Source organism: Mauremys reevesii, linkage group 2, assembly GCF_016161935.1.
Source record: "Mauremys reevesii isolate NIE-2019 linkage group 2, ASM1616193v1, whole genome shotgun sequence".
NCBI lineage: Eukaryota > Metazoa > Chordata > Testudines > Geoemydidae > Mauremys > Mauremys reevesii.
The window spans coordinates 63,942,113-63,967,513 of record NC_052624.1 but is presented as its reverse complement, the minus strand read 5'-3'; the positions used below and the strand labels follow the sequence as shown (position 1 = coordinate 63,967,513).

The window sequence follows — 25,401 nt, the reverse complement described above, 5'->3', positions numbered from 1 at the left end:
GGCGGTGTGCACCTATGTGGTAGACCATGCCAGACTCCGGCTTCGCCTGCTACAGTCCTGGTTAGCGACAGTTTATCGCCCGGCCAGGGACCCCTTGGACTCAGTGGTGTCCATTCCCCGTTCGGTGCTAAGCTCACTGCTGGTGGCTCGACCCGCAGAAAGTGTACATGGGTGTCCCCTTCGCTGCCCCTCAGCCCTCCCTCTCCCTGGTAACGGATGCCTCGTATCAGGGTTGGGGAGCGCACCTGGGACACCTCAGGACGCAGGGCTTGTGGTCGCCGGAGGACCTCGAGTTGCATATCAGTGTCAGGGAGCTGAGAGCGGTTCGCCTGGCTTGTTTGACCTTCCAGTCCCACCTGGCCGGCAGATGTGTTTCAGTCCTCTCGGACAACACGTCAGCAGTCTTTTATATCAACAAACAGGGGTGCACGCTCCTCTCCCTTGTGCAGGGAAGCCCTCGCACTGTGGGATTTCTGCGTCCACAATGCTACCCACCTGACGGCGTTTTACGGTTTGGCGGACACCCTCAGCCGCACGTTCCGGGGTCACGAGTGGTCCCTCCGATGGAACGTGGTCCGCTCAATTTTCCAGCTCTGGGGCTTTCCCCGGTTAGACCTGTTCGCCTCGATGGAAAACAGAAAGTGCCGACAGTGCTCCAGTCAGCAGTGATCTCCGACCCCGCCACCTAAGGTTAGGCTTGTGAGTCTCCTATTTTGAATGGACATGAACAACCACTCGAAAAAGAAAAAACGGTTACCCACCTTTTAGTAACTGTTGTTCTTCGAGATGTGTTGTTCATGTCCATTCCAATACCCACCCTCCTGCCCCTCTGTCGGAGTGCCGGCAAGAAGGAACTGAGGGGGTGGAGGGTCGGCGGGCCCCTTTGTAGGGCGCCGTGGCACCACTCCAGGGGGCGCCCGGGCCGACCCTACGGACGCTGCTTGGGGAAAATCTTCCGGCTGGTGTGCACGCAGCACGCGCACACCTACTTTGAATGGACATGAACAACACATCTTGAAGAACAACAGTTACTAAAAGGTGGGTAACCGTTTTTTCCTCTCTCTTCTAAACAGGATATACCCTTCAGTACCTGTATGCCAGTCATGCGTGCTTTTCCGCCAGGTTTCTGTAATATAATATCCAGTCTGACTTCCTGTGCCAGTAGTTCCAGTTCCTGTATTTTTTTATTTCCTAGTCTCCTTGCATTTTTGTACAAGCATTTCAGTTGTTTCCTTTGGACTTAACCCAGTTTTGCAAGCACATTAGGTATAGTCCTTTCACGGAGGGTACGTCTACACTACGGGACTATTCCGAATTTGCATAAACCGGTTTTGTAAAACAGATTGTATAAAATCGAGTGCGCGCGGCCACACTAAACACATTAAATCGGTGGTGTGCGTCCACGGTCCGAGGCTAGCATCGACTTCTGGAGTGTTGCATTGTGGGTAGCTATTCCGTAGCTATCCCATAGTTCCCGCAGCCTCCCCCGCCCCTTGGAATTTCCGGGTTGAGATCACAGTGCCTGATGGGGCAAAAATCATTGTCGCGGGTGGTTCTGGGTAAATGTCGTCAGTCACTCCTTCCTCTGGGAAAGCAACGGCAGACAAGCATTTCGCGTCTTTTTTCCCTGGATTGCCCTGGCAGATGCCATAGCGTGGCAATCATGGAGCCTGTTTTGCCTTTTGTGACTGTCACCGTATGTGTGCTAGATGCCGCTCACAGAGGCGATTCAGCAGCGCTACACAGCAGCATGCTTTTGCTTTTGCATGACAGCAGAGATGGTTATCAGCCATACTGTACCATCTACCAATCCATAAATTGGTAAAAGATGAGCATAGTTACCAGTCGTTTTGCACCATTTGCTGCTGTCATAAGTGCCCTGGCTGCTCTTAGCCAGGGCGCTAAAGCCAAAATTGGGAATGACTCCCAGAGTCAATCCCTCCTTTTTGGTATCTAAAAATAGAATCAGTCCTGGCTAGAATATGGGCAAGTGTACTAGAGAACCACTGTATCAGAGAGTGCAGCTGCTCTGTGTCAGATCCTGCAGAAATTATGAGCTGTATGCTATTCACAGGGGGTGCTCCTGCAACAACCCCACCTGTTGATTCCGTTCTTCCCCCAGCCTTCCTGGGCTACTGTAGCATTGTCCCCCCACTTGTGTGATGAAGTAATAAAGAATGCAGGAATGAAGGGGCTCCCGGTCTCCTCTCAGCGAATCTCTTAGTGGATCGCGACCTGCATCCGGGAATGTTACCGTATAGCTAAGACCCCTGTCCCTCCGGTCACGGCCCACTCCACTAGGGCGCAGGCCTCTTCTGCGGCATTCCTGGCTCAGATCCCGACTCAGGAGATTTGTAGAGCAGCCACGTGGTCCTCCATCCACATGTTCTCGTCACACTACGCCATCATGCACCAAGCTAGGGATGATGCAGCCTTCGGTCGTGCAGTGCTCCAGTCAGCAGTGATCTCCGACCCCGCCACCTAAGGTTAGGCTTGTGAGTCTCCTCTTTGAATGGACATGAACAACCACTTGAAGAAGAAAAAACGGTTACCCACCTTTTAGTAACTGTTGTTCTTCGAGATGTGTTGTTCATGTCCATTCCAATACCCACCCTCCTGCCCCTCTGTCGGAGTGCCGGCAAAAAGGAACTGAGGGGGTGGAGGGTCGGCGGGCCCCTTTGTAGGGCGCCGTGGCACCACTCCAGGGGGCGCCCGGGCCGACCCTACGGACGCTGCTTGGGGAAAATCTTCCGGCTGGCCTGCACGCGGCGCGCGCACACCTACTTTGAATGGACATGAACAACACATCTCGAAGAACAACAGTTACTAAAAGGTGGGTAACCGTTTTTTCCTCTCTCTTCTAAACAGGATATACCCTTCAGTACCTGTATGCCAGTCATGCGTGCTTTTCTGCCAGGTTTCTGTAATATAATATCCAGTCTGACTTCCTGTGCCAGTAGTTCCAGTTCCTGTATTTTTTTATTGCCTAGTCTCCTTGCATTTTTGTACAAGCATTTCAGTTGTTTCCTTTGGACTTAACCCAGTTTTGCAAGCACATTAGGTATAGTCCTTTCACTAAGTGTAACAGCTGCCTGATTAATACTCTGATCAATATTGGTACTTTATTTTGCTGTGCTGTCTATACTTTTATCTTCTGGGGTTCCATTATCCTTACCATATCTTCATGTAGCAGATTTTCCCCCTCCTGTATATTGAAGCCAGACATGGAGATCTCATGAGTCTCTCCCAACTTTTTCCCCTCACCAACTAGTTTAAAGCCCAGCTTATCAATGAGCAACATGCCAAAGCAGTTTCACACCTATAGTATGTGTCTACCTTGCAGTGGAATACATCTCTCATATCTTGAGTTTGAAACGCCATTATTAAGGGCTAATTTACTGTTTCAAAATTGTCATTTTTGTCTCATCATTGTTGGTTTTGTTCTAGATTTATGACTGATGCAGCTCGCCGTGAGCAGGAATCCTTGAAGAAAAAGATTCAGCCTAAACTCTCTTTGACTTTGTCAAGCTCAGTGTCCCGTGGGAATGTATCTACTCCACCCCGCCACAGCAGTGGAAGCCTTACTCCTCCAGTCACCCCCCCAATCACTCCCTCCTCCTCATTTCGAAGTAGTACACCAACAGGTAAGGAGCTACGGCTTCACTTAGGCCTTTTGGTTTTGCTGCGAGAGAACCTCAATAGACTATAGATGTATCTGTTGTTGCAGTATTACCAGCTCCCAGCCTTTCAAAAATCACAAGTCAGGCACCCAGAAAACATGAGATGAGCTTAAAAATTGTGAGTCTTAAAAACAAAACAAAACCCCACGCACATAGAGCTTTTGGGTTCTTTTTATTTCCCTTCTGTTTCTGAACTTTGGGACTGTGCTTTGGTCACATGTTCAAGCTTTTTTCTCCACAAGTATGAAGGCTGCTTTTTTTTTTTAAATGGAAGCTGAGATTCTCACATATGCAAAGGAAGTGTGTTTTATGGAAAAAACCAAATATGGTGAGACTTGTGATACAATTGCAAGTGCTGGCAAAACCTGTAGGACTTGACTCTAGCGATCTAAAAGAAAGTGTAGTGTAATCTCATCTGTCAACTGTATTCACAGTGAACCTAATTCACCCAAGGTTATGCCAGCTTCTTCCAGTGTAACATAGAGCCCTTTGTGGCACAAAGCCCTTGCAGAAGGGGATGTGGCAACATAAAGTACTTGCAATCCCCATCCAACTGCAGGGCTTGCAGCTAACCAGCAGAGCCCCTGAATGTGGACAGTACTAACTGGAGAATGAACAGAACACTTAAAGATGGGCTTTATGGGATTGTGTGGGCTACTTCATAAGGGAGAATCAAGCTGGAGGTCAAATCCAAAATGCTACTGCTAAGAAGGAGCAGACTGACTGCTTGAGTCTAGGATTATACAGAAGTATGAAATATTTGTTCTGGATGGTTGAGGCTTACAATTTGAAACTGTATATTGAGTACAGTCAATCTTACCTGCCTATCTAAGTACTTTATTTATAATGCACCCATCACCCATGGTATCTGGGTGCTAACAAAATGTAAAGCAAAACTAACTTCTTGGGACACTTCTCCACTTCTGTCTCTTTATAGTACATGGGGTTGTGTGGAGTTTCGGGTTTTGTTTTTTTTCTATGGGTAAAATGTATCCTGAGATATGTGCATCCAGTGGGTCACAGGTTTCTTGCATCTGGAGCAGTAAGTGTGTCCCTCTTAATTTTTTCCCCTCCAAGTTCAAAAGTAAACAGTAAAACCAAGCATGATACTGGAGATGAATTTTCTTATAGATTTTCTGCCTCCTTTATGCTGAGCTTCACTTCAAAAGCAAAACCCAAATGGACACCCCAGCAATAAAATTAATCGTAGTGAATTCTTTTCAGTGCCATTGCACAGTTTTATTCTGCTCTGATCGAAACTTATAAACGGCTAGACATGCTGGGCCAGATCCTTACTATCAGGGAGGCTGGGGCTAGACTGATACCAGCTAGGAATCTGGCCCACTGTTTCTGGATATGCTTCAGAATAAGTGTACTTCAGTATCTTCAGTTCTGTGCACCTTGCCCTACAGTCCGAATACAGGAAGATATAGTGGAAACTGTTGGAATCTGTCACCGATAGTCTAACAGAAAAGGAATATATTTTATCCCATTTTACAAAGTATAGACCCAACACAGTCATTTTACTGAAAAAACAGCATGAACAAACACCCTTAGCTTGATATATTGCTATTTAATGTGTTTTCCATAAGTTATTTAATGTTTTGGTATTAATGATTAAATGGAAAAATGTGCATGACATCTATGTCTGGAGAGCTGTGAAATGAATGGATTAGTAAATGTCCCCATATATACAAAAATTAAACATGTACAGTGTAGCTAAAATGTTCTTTGCTACATAAGAATATTAACATTTCAGAATTGAATTTATTAATAATTATTTTGTAAATAGTGTTTGGAAGAAATTGAATCATTTCCTTTGCTGCAGATGTTGAGGAATCATTCTGACATATTGCATTTTTTAGCGATCCCCACTGAAAAGACTAATTTACGATGTAGTCAGGATGTGTAATTTTGTGTATCTGTCAAGAACACTGGTCAGCTATCTACTGTTTCAACCACATTCCATAATATGTTAAAAATTAATAAGGAAGCTAGTTTCTGTCTACCAAAGTACTTTCCTGTTTTGATTGTATATATTTTTACATTTAGATTATTTAGAATGTTGTTTTACCTGTATTAGAAGGATCAGCTTGTTTTGGCTTACTAACTTGGTTTCTGGGAGTCCTGTTTGCCAGGTTATAAATAATACCAAGTTCCACATTGTGAATTTTCTGTTCCAAGTTCCACATTCAAACAACATTCCAAGGTCAGAATTTGGAATAGCCTGGTAGCAAAATTCATATATAAAACAGATATTCTTTCTTAAAGAATTTTACTTTATTAGCTTTCAACTTAGTTACATTTCAGCAGCTTCACTGCAGAATTTCCAATTTTATCATCTTTAAAACTTTTCTGGACATGAAATAAATCTTTGAGATGTTTCGATTGCTATGAAACTATTGCTCTAGGCCACAAGTTTTTTTAATATAATTAAATATATTTTGGGGAAATTGGGGAAAATGCAAGTGCAACCCAACTTAAAAGTTACTCAGGAGAGAGAGTTAATGCCAGTCTTCAGGGAGGCTTGGTGGCCTCCTCCTGCTGCCTTCTGGATTAGAGAGATAATGGATGACAGCTAATCTAATCTTCTCCCTTCAGAGAGCACTGCCATGGAGGGCTACTGCCTCCCTTTACCTCCATTTTGAAGGTCTTCTGACTGGGCAAGGAACCCACCAGACCTTGCTTCTCCACTGGGGAGGGCAGCAGGAAGGAAAGAGTTCATTTTTCTACTGCAGCCAGCTCTGCAGGAAGACATGGCCAAGCAGAACCCATAATGCCTAAAAGGGTAGTTAGGGAACCTTCAGGTGTTCCTTAGCAATTATGTTGTAGGAACCATTTGCAAGGGAATCTCTGATGCTTCCCTAGCTCCATTGCTGTTGCTTAAGGTGTGGGGCAATGTTTTAATAGCACGACTGTGTAGCAGATTTTGGGAGAAGTGAAGAACAATTTCCATTATTTATTGATTTAGATATACAGAACAACCCGGTGCCCATGTTGCACTTCGGGGCTCTCACATAATCTGACCTTTACAGTAAATACCTTAATACAAATTTGTTCCAGCAGCAAAAATAACATAACTAAAACCTCCTCTGCTTCAGACATAAAAATATAATCCTTCTTACTCATAACCTACCCAGATGTGTGGAACTAAACATGAGTGTTGCAGCATGCCCAGTAGATTAAGTAATCTGGGGTCTGGCAGACCATGGTGGGTAGAAAAGTCCAGGATCAAAGACCCCCTCACATAGATATCCATCTTTAATGCAAGCTGTTAATATTTTTATATAGTTTTTTATATATGTCTGTGTTGAAGGATGACGTTTCCACCTTTAATTTCTTTGCCTTTGGGTTAAATCAGATCATTGATGTCCCTTTGAAAATTATAGTAAATCTTCATAATAATCTTTTTCAAATTTTCAGTGATAGTAATATACTGATAACTCATTTTTAAAATGAAAGAACATGGACCCTCTCCTCTTCCCCCCCCCCCTTTTTTTTTTAAATAGCAAAAATGGTTAATTTCTTCTATGGAAATAAGTCAGATGTTTCTTTAGTTTTTGTGTGTGTGTGTGTTTTTTTAATAAAATAAAGTTATTTTGGGGTTGTAGGATGCCAAAAAATAATCTAAAGCCACTGCCTTGTATGTATTGAGTGGTTTGTTTGTTTGCGTGTTTGTTTTTGTTACCCTCTTCCCCCCTCTCCCCCCCCCCACAAAGATTTCCACAAAGAATTTTAAAGAAATATATTAATAAATATAAATAAATAAATTTATAAATAAATAAATTTCAACCTGGAGTGAATTTTTGACCTAGTTATAAAACCTGAAGCAGGGGTTTAATGTTACCAACTGGCTTTTAAATGGCTCAGGTTGTTGTTTGCAGTGTTGTTTTAGCTCTGTCAGACCCAGGATATTAGAGACACAAGGTGGGTGAGGTAATATCTTTTATTGGACCAACTTCTGTTGGTGACAGAGACAAGCTTTCGAGCCATACAGAATTCTTCTTCAGGCCTGGGTTCTTCAGCCCTGAAGATTAACTCTGTGTAGCTTGCAAGGTTGTCCCTTTCACCAGTACCATTTGGTCAGTAAAAGATATTACCTCACGCAACTTCTCACTCTAAACGACTCATATATAATTCTCTTTATTTTTTTATTTTTTGGGGGGGGGGCGGGAGGTCAGGAATGTGGGAAATGTTTAAAAATTTTGAAAAAATGAGCATTTCACTCAACTGCCTGTGCAAAACTGGCTCTGACTTCTTTTCTCGTGTTTAATGTGTAATCTATTAAAATCTAAACAATTTTATAATTTGAATAGGTTTCTAATCATACTCACTGCCTGATATAGTTCGGCAACTAATGGTTCTGCTGCGGTAGCCAGTTCTGGAATTGCACTCTGACAGCAGCAAGCATTGGCGATGCTGTGTGGCACACCAACAGGTATTGCTCAGTCTCTCTACTTGCAAGGGAGATGTAAGGGTCAGGTTTTCATGGGTGGCCCACACTGATCCGATATCAGAGACTGTATCTTATTTGGACCCACAGCTAGCTGACTGGTGCATTATTGGGCTATCTGCTGGCTTATTCAGTGAGTTAAATACCAAATGTTGGGTTGTCATATTTGCAAATTCATTTTTTGTTGTTAGGTTTCTATGTATACTCACAAACAAATAATCCATACAATCCAAATTTTTGTGGCGTGGGCAGTAACTGTACTGAATACCTGAATACTGAGTACTAAATATACCTGAATACATATACATGTCAATTATGACTATATTCAACTGTTGTAATTATTTTATGGTAGATTAGGCCTCAAAGAAGTGAAGCACATTTTAAAATCTTTACAAAAGTGTAAAATAAGTAGATGCTCTAATTAGTGATAATATAATCAGCTTACCATGTAATATGTCCATTTAATAGTTAATTCAAATCCATGGTGGGACTTTTCTCCTGTTTTTCTTTAAGATTTTAGGAATCCAAGATCTAGGCAGTGGGTAAAATGATATGATAATATGCCAAATATGCCAAAGATTTTTGCAATAGCAATATTTTAAGAATAAAAAAGCTGCAGTTGAGGTTTTCAAAGCACTTCTTTGAAATTCTCAACCTATGTATAGGCTTTGATATAGAAATCATTGCACATTTCTTAGCTACCCAAAAGACAGAGTCCTTGATTCTTTATTTGAAACTACAGTATGAGAGCTAAGTTAAGCAATATAAAACAGCTGCAACAGGTTCCCGCCTCTTCCCCCCCCACCTCGCCCCGAAATCCTTTCCAGACAGTACAGTCTCAGGGTACCATTTGAAAAATGATTTAGTAGCTCTAGTAGCTTAAATGCTATCACAGGCAAAACTTGACTCTGAAAGTTACACCTTCCTTTTTGTGTCAGCGGGTGTTCCTGCTACAGCCAAAATAATTTAGAGCCCCATTGTCCCCCTACGTGGAATAACCCACAAAAGGGAAAGGAAACTCCATGCGTTTCAACTTCCAGCATTTCCTACTCCTTCTGGAAGAAGGCACTGACCCTAGAGACACATGGACAGCCTCTGTCCTTCAGCTGGTCTAGCTTCTGCAGATTCTTTGCTCCTGCATGCATAGCTGCTGTCTGGGCTCTCCCAGGGTATTCCACAGTATAGGGTGAAGTAGTACAGTAACTCCTCACTTAATGTTGTAGTTATGTTCCTGAAAAATGTGACTGTAAGCGAAACAATGTTAAGTGAATCTAATTTCCCCATAAGAATTAATGTAAATGGGGGGGGTTAGGTTCCAGGGAAAAAAATTTCATCAGACAAAAAACTATATATTATATAGATATATACACAGTATATGTTTTAAACAAACAATTTAATACTGTACACAGCTATGATGATTGTGAAGCTTGGTTGAGGTGGTGAAGTTAGAGGGTAGAAGAGGGAGGGATATTTCACAGGGAATGCCTTGCTGCTAAATGATGAACTAGCACTCGGCTGAGCCCTCAAGAGTTAACACATTGTTGTTAATGTAGCCTCTCACACAAGGCAGCACGAACATGAGGGAGGGGAGACAGCATAGCAGACAGAGACAGACACACACCCTGTGTGTGTGGGAGAGCGAGAGAGATGCACACTGCCTCTTTTTAGTATGCTGACCCATTCTTAAGTACATTGTCTTTATAAGTGGATCAGGAAGTTGAGACAGCAGCTGCTCCCCCAAGCTCTCTCTGTCTCTCTCCATCCGTGTCTCCTCCCTGCTCTATATGGAGAAGGGGTAAGCGGGGTGCAGGAGCAGGGGGGAGGGGGACACCCTGACATTAGTCCCCCCCCACGCAGCTAGCAGGAGTCTCTGGGAGCAGCTCCAAGGCAGAGGGCAGGAGCAGCACATGGCAGTGAGGGGAGGGACAGCTGAACTGCCGATTGAGCCTGCAATTGATAGCCTGCTGGGCAGCTTCAGCATAGGGAACTTAGAGGAGTGGGGAGCTGATGGGGGGCTGCTGGTCTACCCTGGTTACAAGCCCCCACCAACTAGCTGCAACGGGCTGCTCTTCCTGCAAGCAGTGGACAAAGCAGGCAGCTGCCAAACAACGTTAGAAGGGAGCATTATGCAACTTTAAACAAGCATGTTCCCTAATTGATCAGCAACATAACACCGAAACAATGTTAACCGGGACGACTTTAAGTGAGGAGTTACCGTACATGCTAATACAGCTCCAGGCTGTATCATTTTACACCCGTATGGTTGCGCTGTGTGAAGAAGAACTTCCTTTTATTTGTTTTAAACGTGCTGCCCATTAATTTCATTTGGTGGCCCCTAGTTCTTACATTATGGGAACAAGTAAATAACTTTTCCTTATTCACTTTCTCCGCACCACTCATGATTTTATATATCTCTATCATATCCCCCCTTAGTCTCCTCTTTTCCAGGCTGAAAAGTCCCAGCCTCTTTAATCTCTCCTCATATGGGATCCATTCCAAACCCCTAATCATTTTAGTTGCCCTTCTCTGAACCTTTTCTAATGCCAGTATATCTTTTTTTGAGATGAGACCACATCTATACGCAGTATTCAAGATGTGGGCATACCATGGATTTATATAAAGGCAATAAGATATTTTCCATCTTATTCTCTATCCCTTTTTTAATGATTCCTAACATCTTGTTTGCTTTTTTGACTGCCGCTGCACACTGTGTGGACGTCTTCAGAGAACTATCCACGATGACTCCAAGATCTCTTTCCTGATTAGTTGTAGCTAAATTAGCCCCCATCATATTGTATGTATGGGGGGTTATTTTTTCAAATGTGCATTACCTTACATTTATCCACATTAAATTTCATTTGCCATTTTGTTGCCCAATCACTTAGTTTTGTGAGATGTTTTTGAAGATCTTCACAGTCCACTTTGGTCTTAACTATCTTGAGCGGTTTAGTATCATCTGCAAACTTTGCCACTTCACTGTTACCCCTTTCTCCAGATCATTTATGAATAAGTTGAATAGAATTGGTCCTAGAACTGAACCATAGGGAACACCACTAGTTACCTCTCTCCATTCTGAAAATTTACCATTTATTCCTACCCTTTGTTCCCTGTCTTTTAACCAGTTCTCAATCCATAAAAGGATCTTCCCTCTTATCCCATGACAACTTAATTTATGTAAGAGCCTTTGGTGAGGGACCTTGTCAAAGGCTTTCTGGAAATCTAAGTACTCTGCGTCCACTGGATCCCCCTTGTCCACATGTTCGTTGACCCCTTCAAAGAACTCTACTAGATTAGTAAGACATGATTTCCCTTTACAGAAACCATGTTGACTTTTGCCCAACAATTTATGTTCTTCTATGTGTCTGACAATTTTATTCTTTACTATTGTTTCAACTAATTTGCCTGGTACTGACGTTAGACTTACCGGTCTGTAATTGCTGGGATCACCTCTAGAGCCCTTTTTAAATATTGGCGTTACATTAGCTATCTTCCAGTCATTGGGTACAGAAGCTGATTTAAAGGACAGGTTACAAACCATAGTTAATAGTTCTGCAATTTCACATTTGAGTTCTTTCACTGGTCCTGGTGACTTGTTACCATTAAGTTCATCAGTTAATTCCAAAATCTCCTCTAATGACACTTCAACCTGTGACAATTCCTCAGATTTGTCACCTACAAAGGATGACTCAGATTTGGGAATCTCCCTAACATCCTCAGCGATGAAGACTGAAGCAAAGAATTCATTTAGTTTCTCCGCAATGACTTTATCGTCTTTAAGTGCTCCTTTTGAATCCCGATCATCCAGGGGCCCCACTGGTTATTTAGCAGGCTTCCTGCTTCTGATGTACTTAAAAAACATTTTGTTGTTATCTTTTGAGTTTTTGGCTAGCTGTTCTTCAAACTTCTTTTGGGCTTTTCTTATTACATTTTTACACTTAATTTGGCAGTGTTTATGCTCCTTTCTATTTACCTCACTAGGATTTGACTTCCACTTTTTAAAAGATGCCTTTTTATCTCTCACTGCTTCATTTACCTGGTTGTTAAGCCACGTAGCTCTTTTTTAGTTCTTTGTGATTTTTTTAATTTAAAAAACACAGTCAAATACGTTTAAGTTGGGCCTCTATTTTGGTGTCTTTGAAAAGTGTCCATGCAGCTTGCAGGGATTTCACTTTAGTCACTGTACCTTTTAATTTCTGTTTAACTAACCACCTCATTTTTGCATAGTTCCCCTTTCTGAAATTAAATGCCATAGTGTTGGGCTGTTGAGGTGTTGTTCTTCCCATCACAGGAATGTTAAATGTTGTATTATGGTCACTATTTCCCAGCGGTCCTGTTATAGTTACCTCTTGGACCAGATCCTTCGCTCCACTCAGGACTAAATTGAGAATTGCCTCTCTCCTTGGGTGGTTCCTGTACCAGCTGCTCCAAGAAGCAGTCATTTAAAGTATTGAGAAATTTTGTCTCTGCATTTCATCCTAAGGTGACATGTACCCAGTCAATGTGGGAAAATTGACTCTGCATTTCATCCTAAGGTAACATGTACCCAGTCAATATGGGAAAATTGAAATCCCCCACTATTATTGAGTTCTTTGTTTTGATAGCCTCTCTAATCTCCCTTAGCATTTCATAGTCACTCCACTGTCCTGGTCAGGTGGTCGATAATAGATTCCCTACTATTGTATTCTTATTAAAGCATGGAATTACTATCCATAGAGATTCTATGGAATATGTGGATTCATTTAAGATTTTTACTTCATTTCATTCTACATTTTCTTCCACATATTTTTGTGTGTGTGTTTAAGGCAGATGGTAGAAGTGTAAAATTATGATGAAGTTCTTTTAAGACAAATTGAGGATTCAGTGACAGAGGAATAAGAGCTTAGAGATTGAGTGCAGTGTTAATAAATAGCAAAATATTTTGTTTTGATATAACTACTTAACCAGAAACTCAGCCTACTGCATCTCACCTATCAGGCATCTCTACAGTACAGTTTTTTCTAACACCAGGCTAGATCATTGTATTGGATTAGTGCTGAATCAGAGGGACGACTGTCAGCTATTGAATACCCAACCCCACTACCTGCAGCAGGGTTTTTCTTGGGGCCACATGTCCAACTACGGTACTAACGAGGCTCAGTATTAATGAGGAACAAGATTTTTTTTTTAAAGGGGGGAAAGAAAAGATAATTCACCACGAAATATTCTATGGCCAGGATTTAAAAAAAATACGTACCTACAATTAGGCTTGTAAATCAAGTCACTGAACAAGTGGGTGCTCAACCCCTTTGAAAATCAGGTCACAAATTTAGGGATTCAGTTCTGCATTGTGCTAAGCACTCTGGCCCTGATCCAGCAAAATGCTTAAGCACGTGTTTATTTAAGCACCTGAGTAGTACCATGAAGTCAGCTGCTTAAAATTAAACATGTGCTTATGTGCACCACTGAATCAGTGCCTTGCCTTGCAGGGTCAAGCCCCAATAGCCTGAATGGGTAAGTCTGCACTGCAGCTGGGAGTGAACCTCCCAGCTCTGGTAGGCAGACTCATGCTACCCGGGTTGAGCTAGTGTGCTAAAAAGAGCAGTGTGGAAGTTGTGACTCAGCCAGCAGCCCACCCTGCTATTATTAGTGCTCTAGCTCAAACCCTGCTAGCGTGAGTCTGTCTACCTGGGCTGTGAAGCTTGCTCCCAGCGGCAGTGTGAACATACCCAGTATGCCCAGAAGCCGAACTTCAGCCACTTGTTTTTTAAAATCTTCATTTATTTGGTGTGCTGTTTAGATATAATTAATTATAATACCTTATGTTAAATTAGTAGATGTTCTCCTGTAGAATAATTTGCAAAAGTAATTAAACGTATTAATATGAGACCTAACTTCAGAGCTCTGCTATTAAATCTTTGCTGAGAAGTAGGCAGAGAGTGCCACATTTTTTGTATATGAACTATGTGTGTGCAGACTAGCAGTGTGAATTAACAAAGTTCTACTGTAATTTGAAAAACATATTTTTAACGTCTAAGGAATCGTCTCATTAGTCATTCAGATTGATGGAAGCTCTAACTTCCCTAATTGCCTATTGAGAGCAAATTAACCCAGCTACAAAACCTATAATGTGTGCCCACATTTTTTATGAAAATTAGATGTAGATGTCCAGTAAATAGCATAGTCGTGTGTTAGTTCACAGTATAAAGAGAAAAAAATCCTGTTCTCCAGCATTGTCTGCACTTGTTTCACACCTAAGCCTCCTGTTTATTTGCATTAGATGTTTAATATACAGAAAATAAGAATATAAAGATCTGGAATGAAATCCTGGCCACAGTTAAGTCAGTGCCAAAACTCCGATAGACTTCTGTGGGGGCAGGATTTTACCTTCTGCCATGTGGATGACAGTAGAGAACTTGGCCTACCGCTATTGAAGCTAAAGGGGCTCCATGAGGGTGCAGATCCAAATGTGGGATTGGAGCCTAGATTAGTACCATGTGTTAATTATTAATACTGTATATAGTTCCTATGCCTTTGCACAGCACCTAGCACTCTGAGGCCTCTCTCCTGATTGGGGCCTATAAATGCTCCAGTAATAGAAATAATTAATAGGATTTTTGAGTAGTCATTTGTAAAATTATGGAGAACTTCTGACCTGTGTATTAATTAGCTATGATACAGTCAGTGGTTCCAAGCAGTTGCATTGCTAGCATGTGAACATTCAGATGTCTTAAATGCCAGGAGCATTTGTGTTTAATTGTGCAATGCACTTTCTGGTAACAAAACCAAAGAAAACACTCCTATCACATTACCAAAACTAAACAAAACCCTTACACTGTAAGATCTGCAGAGTAAGGACTGTTTTGTACTATAGGTATGTATACCCCCTTAATCATGGTTGAGGCCTCTAAGTACAAGTAATAACTAATAATAATATTAGACTCAGAAACTAGAGTGTTAGAAAATAGCTATAAAGCCCTACAAGAATGTTCCTCTTATTGCGATGTCAAACAGCAGTAGATCAAAGCACACTCCAGAACCCATAGGGCATGGTAGCAGGGGCCACTCAACCCAATAGGGGTGCTGCAGATTCACACCCCTGCTTGCTGCATACTAACTCTCTGTTTAGCTAAGTCCTTAGTCTATTACTTCTACCTTTGCACAGAAAGTTGGTTCAGCCATTTCTAGGACTTCTATATTTAAAAATGCATATACTGATACCATCAAGAAACCTGTGCTGACAGCAGTACTTCTACATTCTTTGCTTTGTTGATATTATGTTACCTTCAATGAATCTCATGTGGATCTATTCTCATATGTAGATCTATTCTCATAATCACACCATAGGATTAAGTTAAAACCTTAACATGATGCTGTAGGTTTGTTGGCACATATGAGCCTCCTGATTAGCAAAAACAAGGAGGATGATAAAAGCATTGAACCTGACTCATTAATTAGTAGATAGATTAGATCGAATAATTGGTACAACGTAGTTTGGTTGAAGAAAAATGACCTTCCAGATTATCTTGATGAGTTTATAAAAACTGGAAAGGGAAGCAGATTCTTTAAAAGCAAATGAAGGGTCATGTAAAGTACATTTTGCATTAAGGTCTTCAAAAACCCAGGCAGGGCCGCCCAGAGGGGGGGGCAAGAGGGGCAATTTGCCCCGGGTCCCGCCGGGGCCCCCACGAGAGTTTTTCGGGGCCCCTGGAGCAGGGTCCTTCACTCGCTCTGGGGGGTCCGGAAAACTCTTGCGGGGTCCAGGCCCCCGGAGCTGCTTCTGCTCCCGGTCTTCGCCGGCGGGGGGTCCTTCCGCTCCGGGGCGGAATGACCCCATGCCGGCGAATTACCGCCGAAGTGGGACCCGCCGCCAAAATGCAGCCGGGTCTTCGGCGGTAATTCGGTGGCGGGGGGGCCCTTCCGTTCCGGGACCTGCCGCCGAAGTGCTCTGAAGACCCGCGGTGGGGGGCTGCGCTTCGGCAGCAGGGGTCCCCTGCCGCGGGTCTTCGGGGCACTTCGGTGGCGGGTCCCGGAGCGGAAGGGCCCCCCCCCCCGCCGCCGAATTACTGCCGAAGCCGGGGCCCCCCCACCACCGAAGACCCCAGGCCCCCAGAATCCTCTGGGCGGCCCTGAACCCAGGAGTAGTCACCCCAAGAAACTAAGCCGTGTTTCTACCACCACCCTCCTTCAAGTTTTCTGCTGTGCACATGCTTTAAATTCTATTGGAGGCTACCGAGGACATCTGCCAGTGTGAAGTTGCTAAATCAGTTTACTCTTGGGCCACCCTGGCTATGTCCTCTTCCCAGCTGGGCTGCACACTGGCTCCTTCCCCAGTGGACTTTCTGCCACTGAGCCCTTAGGATTCAGATCACTTTAATCCTGGCCCTGAGAGTTAAAGGCCCCAACTTTAAGCATGTAGGACTATTTGCATGCTCAAAGTTATGCACATACTTAAGTTCTTTGCTGGATTGGGGCCTAACTGAGCTAGAAGACTTTATGCAGCTTGGTACATATTATTTAGATCCCTCTAATAAATTCAATGCACATAGCAGTTGGTATAGGTAAATACTGTTCACTGTGCATTAGAAGTTTTATTTTATAGCCTGTACTGCAAGTGGCTGAATGGCTTTTGTACAGCTGTAAAGCCTGTTTAACCTGGTGCTATAAAACATGTCTTGAATGTATTTTCATAGCTTCATAAACTGTAGTTCATTTAGGTAGGTACTTCTTATTGTAATTCTTTATCTTAAACATGAATCTGTTTCCTGATATTGTTCCTTTAAAAGGGGGGAAAAAACCAAAAACCCTGCCTCTTTGTTATGTGCATCAAGAGAGTCCTTACATACTGTAATGGTGCTCTGAACTTGTGTTTTTAACAAAAGAATGCAGGCTCAACAAACAGGGTGCCAAAACAGCATTAATTATGAATTTTCTTCATTGTGGTTGTTTGAGTGTAGGGCTGGAACAGATGTTCACTTTTTTTCCTCCACTCCTGTTTTTAATTCTTTCTTGAGCATTTTGAGAAATATCTTTAAACGTTTGCCAGAGGTCAATTAACATCCCATGACTGAAGGTGGAAAATAGCCTACTTTGTTTTTCCTCAGCCACATACCTGCTCTTGCTGTGTACATGAAAAAGAAAGGGTTCAAGCTGGCACGGGTTTTATTACTGTTAAGTTAATTTGCAGGATAAGTTTTTAGTGTGTGGGGGGGGTCTGTTCAGTTTTATTTATTTACTTTTTATATTCATTATTTTAAAAATTGCACTGTAAAGCATTGCAGTTTAATTACAGGAAGAGACTGCTCCTTTTGAGGGGGCAGTGGCAAGTGCTTAATACAGTCCCTTTTTTTTGTTTACATGAAGTTGTAGAAATCCTGTTTTAAGAATATGTTTAAAGCAGAGATTGTGTTACTCAGTTCATCGTGTTTTTCCTGTACTGTGTATAAACAGAAGGTTGTACATTATTTGAAAGGCCTTTTTTGTGGAAAACAGGATTGGAAAAAAAAGTTTATATAAGAATGCAAAATAACTTCCCGAGACTATTGGCGCAGGGCGACCATAAAACCTCAACAGCACATTGTGAAGTAACGTTATATCAATTTGCTTTAGCACCTCTACAACATTTTGACTGCATTTTCAAGAACACGAGTCATGCTCTACAAAACACATGCCATGGTATCAGTTGACTGTTTTTTTCCAGAATCAGTTCTTTACATGCATGTTTTTGTGATTAGTTGCTATTTTACAATTAGTTTCAGCTGAAGAAATATTGCCTATTTAACAATATATTGTGTACACAGCTCAGATTCAGTAACAACAAAAAATACTAGCTGTAACATAATTGGAATTTCTCTTGTCTGCATAGGTATGCACATTTTAGTGCTTGAATATAATTTCTGGATTTGTATTCTGTGCATCTGAGTTTTAAACTGGATTGTTTAGGTTTATTGTAAGGTTTCGCAGTTGGACTGTAACTCTTCTGGTGGTGGTGCATGAGATAGGATAAAATCCAGATCTCTTCTGTATCGATATTGGCTAACAGGTGTAAAAAAACATATATTTTTAACTAGTGTAACACAAGTAAGCTGATATGATTTAGTCATGAGCAGTTCTAACGTGTAAGAAGGTCTCATTTTTACAGCCATTTATCTGACGCTAACTGCATTTCAAATTTTTAAAAATATGTATTATGTTCCGTTTTTACAGTGCCATCTTTTCTTTACCATAAATATCATTGCCATGTCTCAAAGATTTTAAGATGAGTCTGTTTGTAGATTTGCTTACTTAGTAAATGCTCTGTGCCCAACGAAGGTATGGTCAGTCCCACGTTAGGATTAGACACAAAGCCCTGATCCAGCAATGCCCTTAAACACATATGTAACTTTAATATGGATTGGGGCCTTATGTAGTAATATGTGACTTTGGTAGGCTGATCACATGCTTAGGCACTTGGCTGGTTCATGGCGTAAGTTACTAAAGTAATGGGTACCTTGAAGTGTATAAATAATAGTTGAAGTAGATAAGTAGAAAAGAATGAGACCTACACACATACTGCTGACCATGGCACTGCAGTGTTGATGCAGCATCTCGGGTGCTATTCTTCAAAGTAGGTATCAACTTGTGTCCCTTCTCACAGCCCTGTGGCAGTCCAGGGGAAAGTCAGAGACCCCTTAACATCTTTCAGAAAAGGTAAGGGCGTTCAGTGTGTCCTTGCCAGTAATGGCAACAATGTACTTGACCTAATGGCCCAATCAATTGCTCAGTTAAAAATAGCTGTGAAGTTTGCCATCAGAATCACTTCATCTAACTTCTTTTTTTTTTCAATTGCTTTTAATTGCCTGGAGTATGAAAAATTCTATTTAAAAAATACACGTTCTGTGTGTTTGAATCCCTCCTATCTATGGTTACGTAAGGTGTGTTTTAAAAAACACTCTCTCTATGCGTTCAACAGTGAGGCCTTGAATTCAGGGAGAGCCAGCAGGAGGATAGTTCCTCTTGTTAAAAATTATTAAGTAGTTCATTAGATAGTTCTGTATAAGGAGAGGAAAGAAAGAAAAGATAGTTTTCCCCTGACAAACTTTTCATGCCAAATCCTGCTCCTGCAAGAGAAAGCAGGATGCTGCAAGCCAAGTCCACTACTATAAGGTTTCTGTGGTACTGCTGACTTCAGAATATGAATTAGTAGGCAAGGGGTTGGAGCCAGCAGACCACACAACAATTGAGACAGGCTGCTCAGAGGACTGGTGTTAGGATACAGAGCATCTCTTCTAGCTCAATGATTTAAATCCAGATCCAAGTCAATAATTAATCATTGTAAGTTGTTGCCATTTTGACAGCTGTTTGGTGACCTACATATAATGAGCTGATTGCCTCAGCCCTGTTACCAGCAGACAGGTGCCCATCTGACAAACAACAACAGTGCCAATTGGCAGCTTTGTTAGCAGTCTAAGCAGAGATGCCAAGGATTCAGTGGCCATGAAGAATAAACTAATATGCAATCCCCTGAAAGGTGTGATTGAGAGTATGTCTACATGAGCACTGGATGTGTAATTTCCAGCTTGGGTAGACATAATAGAAACAGAAGTGCAGCCATCAGTGGGAGGTGGGAGGGGCTAGATTTGCACTAAGATTTCAGATGTGATCATACAGAGGGTGTCTAAGGCATCCCATTGCTTGTGCCGCGTGGCTATACTTCTTTCTATTTTTAGTGCACTAGCTTGATCAAGGCAAGCACAGTTATGTCTACCAAAGCTGGACATTGAAGCTCCAGCTCCATTGTAGGCTCACCCTGAGACAAATTGATGGTGAAGCAAGAGAATACTTGCCCTGCGTGTGCTGTGACTGTTCTCCAGAGAAAAAAGTCAGTCTTCATAGATATCAGTCTAGTACCTCAGATGCGTGTTTAATTCACACCCAAAAATCCCACCCGAACTCTAAAGGAGATGGGGGGGAAAGTGTGTGTGTGAGCTCTTGCCAGTGTTCTGTGAAACAATTCTATGGTGGTGGGTTTGGGGGGTTTTTTGTGCAGGGGAGGGGGCAGTTTGAGGGTTTTTCCCTCAGGTACATAGTGCATCTACAGCATGTCACTAGGGTCACAGAGATGAAAAATATTTAAAACATACAAAAACACATCTAAATTGGTATGTCACCAGTACTGAAAAATACACACACCCACACACTAGCCCCCATTCCAATATGCAGCCATCTCAACCCAGCAGAAAACCCAGAGTCTAAAATTCACCCTTGGTGCAGAGGGCCAGTGCATGGCTCTCTCTACACAACTGAAAATGCAGCTCCACTCTGAAAATGACTATTTTTTTAAAGGCATCTTCTCAGTTAACACTATTGGTCCCTTTGTCAGATCAGAGTAATCGCTGCTGACCTCAGTGACTACAATAAGATTACCAGGCTTTTTCTCCTGTTATCACTGCAGGAGCCATAAGGAAATCTGCTGTCATCTGTTCTACCTGCTGACAAATGTAGGATGAAAGGAGCACATTGCTCTGGCATCCCAGTTGTTGCGCTGGTTATTCACAGAATATTGGTCAGATTTAAAGTCTCGGGGCCCTTATTTGGGTCTCGTTGAGCTCTGCTCAATCAGGACCTGAAGGAGTTGGTGGGGGCAAAGGCATCTTAAAGCCATGTGTATGCGCTCCCAATCCCAGGGGCAGCTGGGGAGGCTGAGTCACAAGGTACTCTAGTCACATCCTTCTCCTGCTCTGGTATCTCTCTTATACTGGGATGCCCCAAGAAGGGGTGATGCAGAGCTGGCTTAGCCAACTCTCCGCTACCAGAAGCTTGCACAGCAGCTAGGACCCTTGTATTGGGAGTGTATTTCACCCCCCAGTGGCCCCAGTACTGATTTCCTGTGCTAATGCAGGTGGAGAGTATTTCACTGTGAATGACTTCATAGGCATTTCAATGTTATCAATGAGTATCTTCTGTGGAAATGTATTTTCCTTGCTGCTTGTGAGAGAGAGAGAGAAATTTCAACAAATCAATAAATGTATTAGCATTAGATCAAAATTCACTAAAAATAGTTCGCAGGCTTTTATTTCAAGGAAGCTGTCCAAGTATGCAGGAAAACTGGTTTCTTAAAATAAAAGTACTCTCATAAAACTTTATTTTATGAAACGCAAACTGCAAGTCCCACACAGGACAAAGTGTGAAACTGAGGTTTTATGGGAGAACATTGGAACTTGCATGAACTTTCAATGACACTAAAAGCATTATGCCCAACCACAGTAAATTAGTTACTCTAAAACTACATTGTTATATACTGTGTACAGAGACAACAGTTATATTTTTGGAGGGGAGGGGAAGTACAGCATGAATATTCTTGATTATACTGTAGAAATGAATTGTTTCTTATAATGATTATTCCAGCCTTTTTGTGTTTGTAGTTCATTTTTCTTGGCAAATACTGAAGTCTTTAGATATGAATGTGAGGCCATACTGTACCAATTGGATCATCACAAATGATGTGCACCAGCTGGAAACATCTTACTTAGGGTATATCTAAGTAGCCTGGCTAAACATAGCAGTGAAGATGCAGCAGCATGGATTTCAGGCTGTACAAGTCTGTGCAAGGACCTTGAATAGATACTCCCATTGCTAGCCCGCACTGAAGCTGACACCAACACATCTTCACTGCTATCTTTTTTTGTGTGTTAGCTAGATTAAAGCTAATGTAGGTATGCCTACCCAAGCTGCAATCACATCTTCAATTACACAAACAGTTGAGAAAAAGAAATAATAAATCACACACATGGAGGGGCAGATTTTGGTCTAAGTTACAGCAATGTAAATACACAGTAAATTCTACAAAAGTAAATTGTTTTTCCAGATTTACAGCAGTGCATCTGAGAAACTGGCCTGCAATATTTACTCCATGATGATTTAGTCTCTGTGACGTGGTCAGTATCTCCCTCCTAAGCAATGCAAGTTATGAATTCAATTGATTGGAAAAAGGAGAATTCAGACAGTGGCTTGGGGCCCACTCCTGCTTCCACTGAAGTTAATGGCAACACGCCTGTGGATCTTAACAAGAGCAGAATCAGGCCCTTATGGTATTCTGCCCCTTTTTAGCATGCTGCAAAGAAATTTTAGCACACGGGCTATTATCATAGATCATCTCTTCTCACATATGTGTTTTATTTCAACAAATCAAAATATTTAGAGTACAGGCTGTTTTTAACTTTTTTTTTATTGTAAATGTCAGAAATGAAGTAATTTGTCAGCATATTTCACAGTATTTTGTGGCCCAGAATAATTCTTATCCTTCCTAGTAACTAGCATTTTAATGTTAGTTTGAGCTTTTCTGAGGGCATAAAGTGTCATTTATGATTAGTTTCAATGAAAGGGGGACTTGTGTTGTCAACGAAACATGGCTTGGTGAGGGGATCACATGTATTATATGGCATAATGAGGATGGTTTGTCTGTATTATATTCATTCATACACCTGGTTGGGACAAGGCAATCTGGGGTCGTAAACACAGCATATCATGAGGCCTTCATGCTTGCTTCCCTCCACTATGATCCCACCCTCTTTTTGGGGTTCCCTCAGAGAGGCAGCGGCCTGGAGCCACTTTCTTACCACCCAGACAGTCACAGCATAGCAGAGAGAGTTCAGTAGAAGGAATAAATAGTTTAAAATAAACCAAAAAGATTCTTTTCTATTACTGGCTCACTTATTGTGGGGAGCATGAAGGAGGTTAATCTATGGAGAGATTTGAATGAAGAGAGGGGAAGTAGCTTTGTGGGCCAGAATTGTGAAAGCATTGCATGCAAAAGGTGAGACATAAGAGATGGCATGGAGCCAGCTGGAGGAGAAACTGTTGAATAGGGATTTAACTATTACCAGTGGTTAGTTATTTCAGGCTGGCCTCGTGGCTGGGTCCAGGAGAGAGGGAAACAATAAAAAACAAGGTTGGAGGTGTAGGATAAGGTGGAGCTACCTAGGGTCTTGAAAATGATAGCAAGGGGATTAAAGCAGTGAAAAGCAGGGAGCCAGTGGAGGAGTTCAGAGAAGAGAATGGTATGTTAGAGTAACAGACAAAAAAGATAATTTGCTTGCTAGTTAGATAACTAGCTTTAAGTTGCAATAATATTATTGTCTTTTTGTATAACACCTTGTTCAAACTATGTACTTTTCTGTCAACACTTCCCCTCCCTCCTGCAAATATTTAGGGCACCTGATTTTGGGAAACTCATACATGTTTTTTTCCTATCTAGATTTTTGAAGCCTATTCCTCATATTTTGGTTTTGGGTGCTGATCTCTGGAATGATTGATCAGCCTTCCCATCTAAGCAGTAGGAGAAATAGTAAGCCCACTAACACGTATGTTCCACTAACAATTTTGCTAGAGCCCTTTTAGGGGCATCATGCCCTAACAGAAGATTCAGTTTTCTGTGTGCAAGGCAACATTCTAGCCCAGAAGGGCTAACTAAGTCTCTGAGCCCTTTTAACTAGGCCTTTCATGTCTCAGTGGTTTGAGCATTGGCCTGCTAAACCCAGGGTTGTGAGTTCAATCCTTGAGGGGGCCATTTAGGGAACTGGGGTAAAAATCTGTCTGGGGATTGGTCCTGCTTTGAGCAGGGGGTTGGACTAGATGACCTTCTGAGGTCCCTTCCAACCCTAATCTTCTATGATTCTATGAATCAGACAAGTGTAACAACCTGTGGTCCGACTGAGGGCAAATATTTATGTGCTGATTTCCCCCTCCCCCCATTTTTCTTATATTATTGTAAAATACCAGCGGAGATCAAAATCTGTATCTTGATCAACGTGCACTGTTGTGTGCGTCCCCTTCAGCCCACTGTAGTATGCTGGCAAACCGCCCAAAAGGAGCAAGTAGGAGCTGGTGGATCAAATTGCATTTAGTACACCTGACGTGGTAATGGAGTGCAGCGGAATCCTGGCCGGTGTGGGAAAGATTGCACAAAGCTGGGATTCTTAAGACTCAAACTGCTTCATCTAAGGCCTGTTTATTGTGGCAAAGCCAACCTATATGTTTAAAAAAAACTGATTCATTTTCACACAATTGGCAAAGCTGACATGACACCTTTTGGGCTGCTGCACTTAGATGCTGACAAGTGAGGAAATGAAATTCAGAGGGGGAAACGGTTAAAATACTACCTACGTGGATGTTATTTTTCTAAGGCAACTGAAACCACGTTAATTATTTAAAAGATAAATTGTTATTGCTAGAAATATTTTTATACATTTCATTTAGACCAGAATCTGCTTAAATAGATTTTGGGTTTTTTAATTCAGTTCCATGGGATTAGCATCACAATGGATCCTGTGCCTCCAACTCGGAGTAAAATAATATGTCTGTAAAATATTTCATATTGAGAGCAACACACTTGAATTATTATATTTACCTGCCAGTTCATATGTGGAATAGTACTTCTAACTTTCAACCTCCCTAGAGTTAAGACTTGGTTTAAAACAAAATTTCCTTCTTTGACGGGTAACCAGCGGATGGGGATGAACCAGTAAACATGATATATCTTGACTTTAGTACGACCTTTGATATGGTCCTACATAACATCATCACAAGGACATTGGGGAACTAGATGAAATTACTATAAATTGGGTGCACAACTAGTTGAAGAACCATTCTCAGGGAGTGGTTATCAATGGTTCACTGTCAGGCTGGGAGGACATGTCAAGTGGGGTCCAGTAGTGTCTGTCCTGCGGCTGGTACTAGTCAATATTGGATGATGGAGTAAAGAGAACACTTGTAAAATTTGTGGATGACACTAACCCGGGAGGGGCTGTAAGCACTTTGGAGTACAGAATTAGAATTCAAAATGACTTGATAAATTGGAGAATTGGTCTTAAATCAGTAAGATGAGATTCAGTCAAGAAGAAATGCAGAGTACTGCACATAGGAAGGAAAAATCAAATACATAGATACAAAATGGGGAATAACTGGGCTAGGCAATGGTGCTGAAGAAAAGGATCTAGGGATTATAGTGGATCACAAATTGAATATGAGCCAACAATTCGATGCTGTTGCAAAAAAAAGGCATGTGCCATTCTGGGATGTATGAACAGGGCTATCGTATGTAAGACATGAGAGGTAATAGTTCCACTCCGCTCAGCACTGGAGTATTGTCTTCAGTTTTGGCCTTGTTTGTGGCAAGGGAGATTTAAGTTGGTATTAAGAAAAACTTCCAACTGTAAGGATAGTTAAGGACTGGCACAGGTTACCCAGGGAGGTTGTGGAATTCCCTTCCCTGGAGGTTTTTAAAACAAGGTTAGACAAACAGTTGTCAAGGAT

The 25,401-nt window shown here is 41.9% G+C and overlaps 1 protein-coding gene across 3 annotated transcripts in view; it reads left to right on the top strand.

The window, feature by feature from the left end:
• Positions 1-25,401, top strand: part of JAZF1 (JAZF zinc finger 1) — a 265,569-nt gene that overhangs the window by 218,820 nt on the left and 21,348 nt on the right. For all 3 annotated transcript variants that reach the window (XM_039521096.1, XM_039521097.1, XM_039521095.1), the window contains one exon: positions 3,448-3,644. In XM_039521096.1, the coding sequence (XP_039377030.1) occupies positions 3,448-3,644 (197 nt within the window). The remainder of the gene's footprint in view (positions 1-3,447; positions 3,645-25,401) is intronic.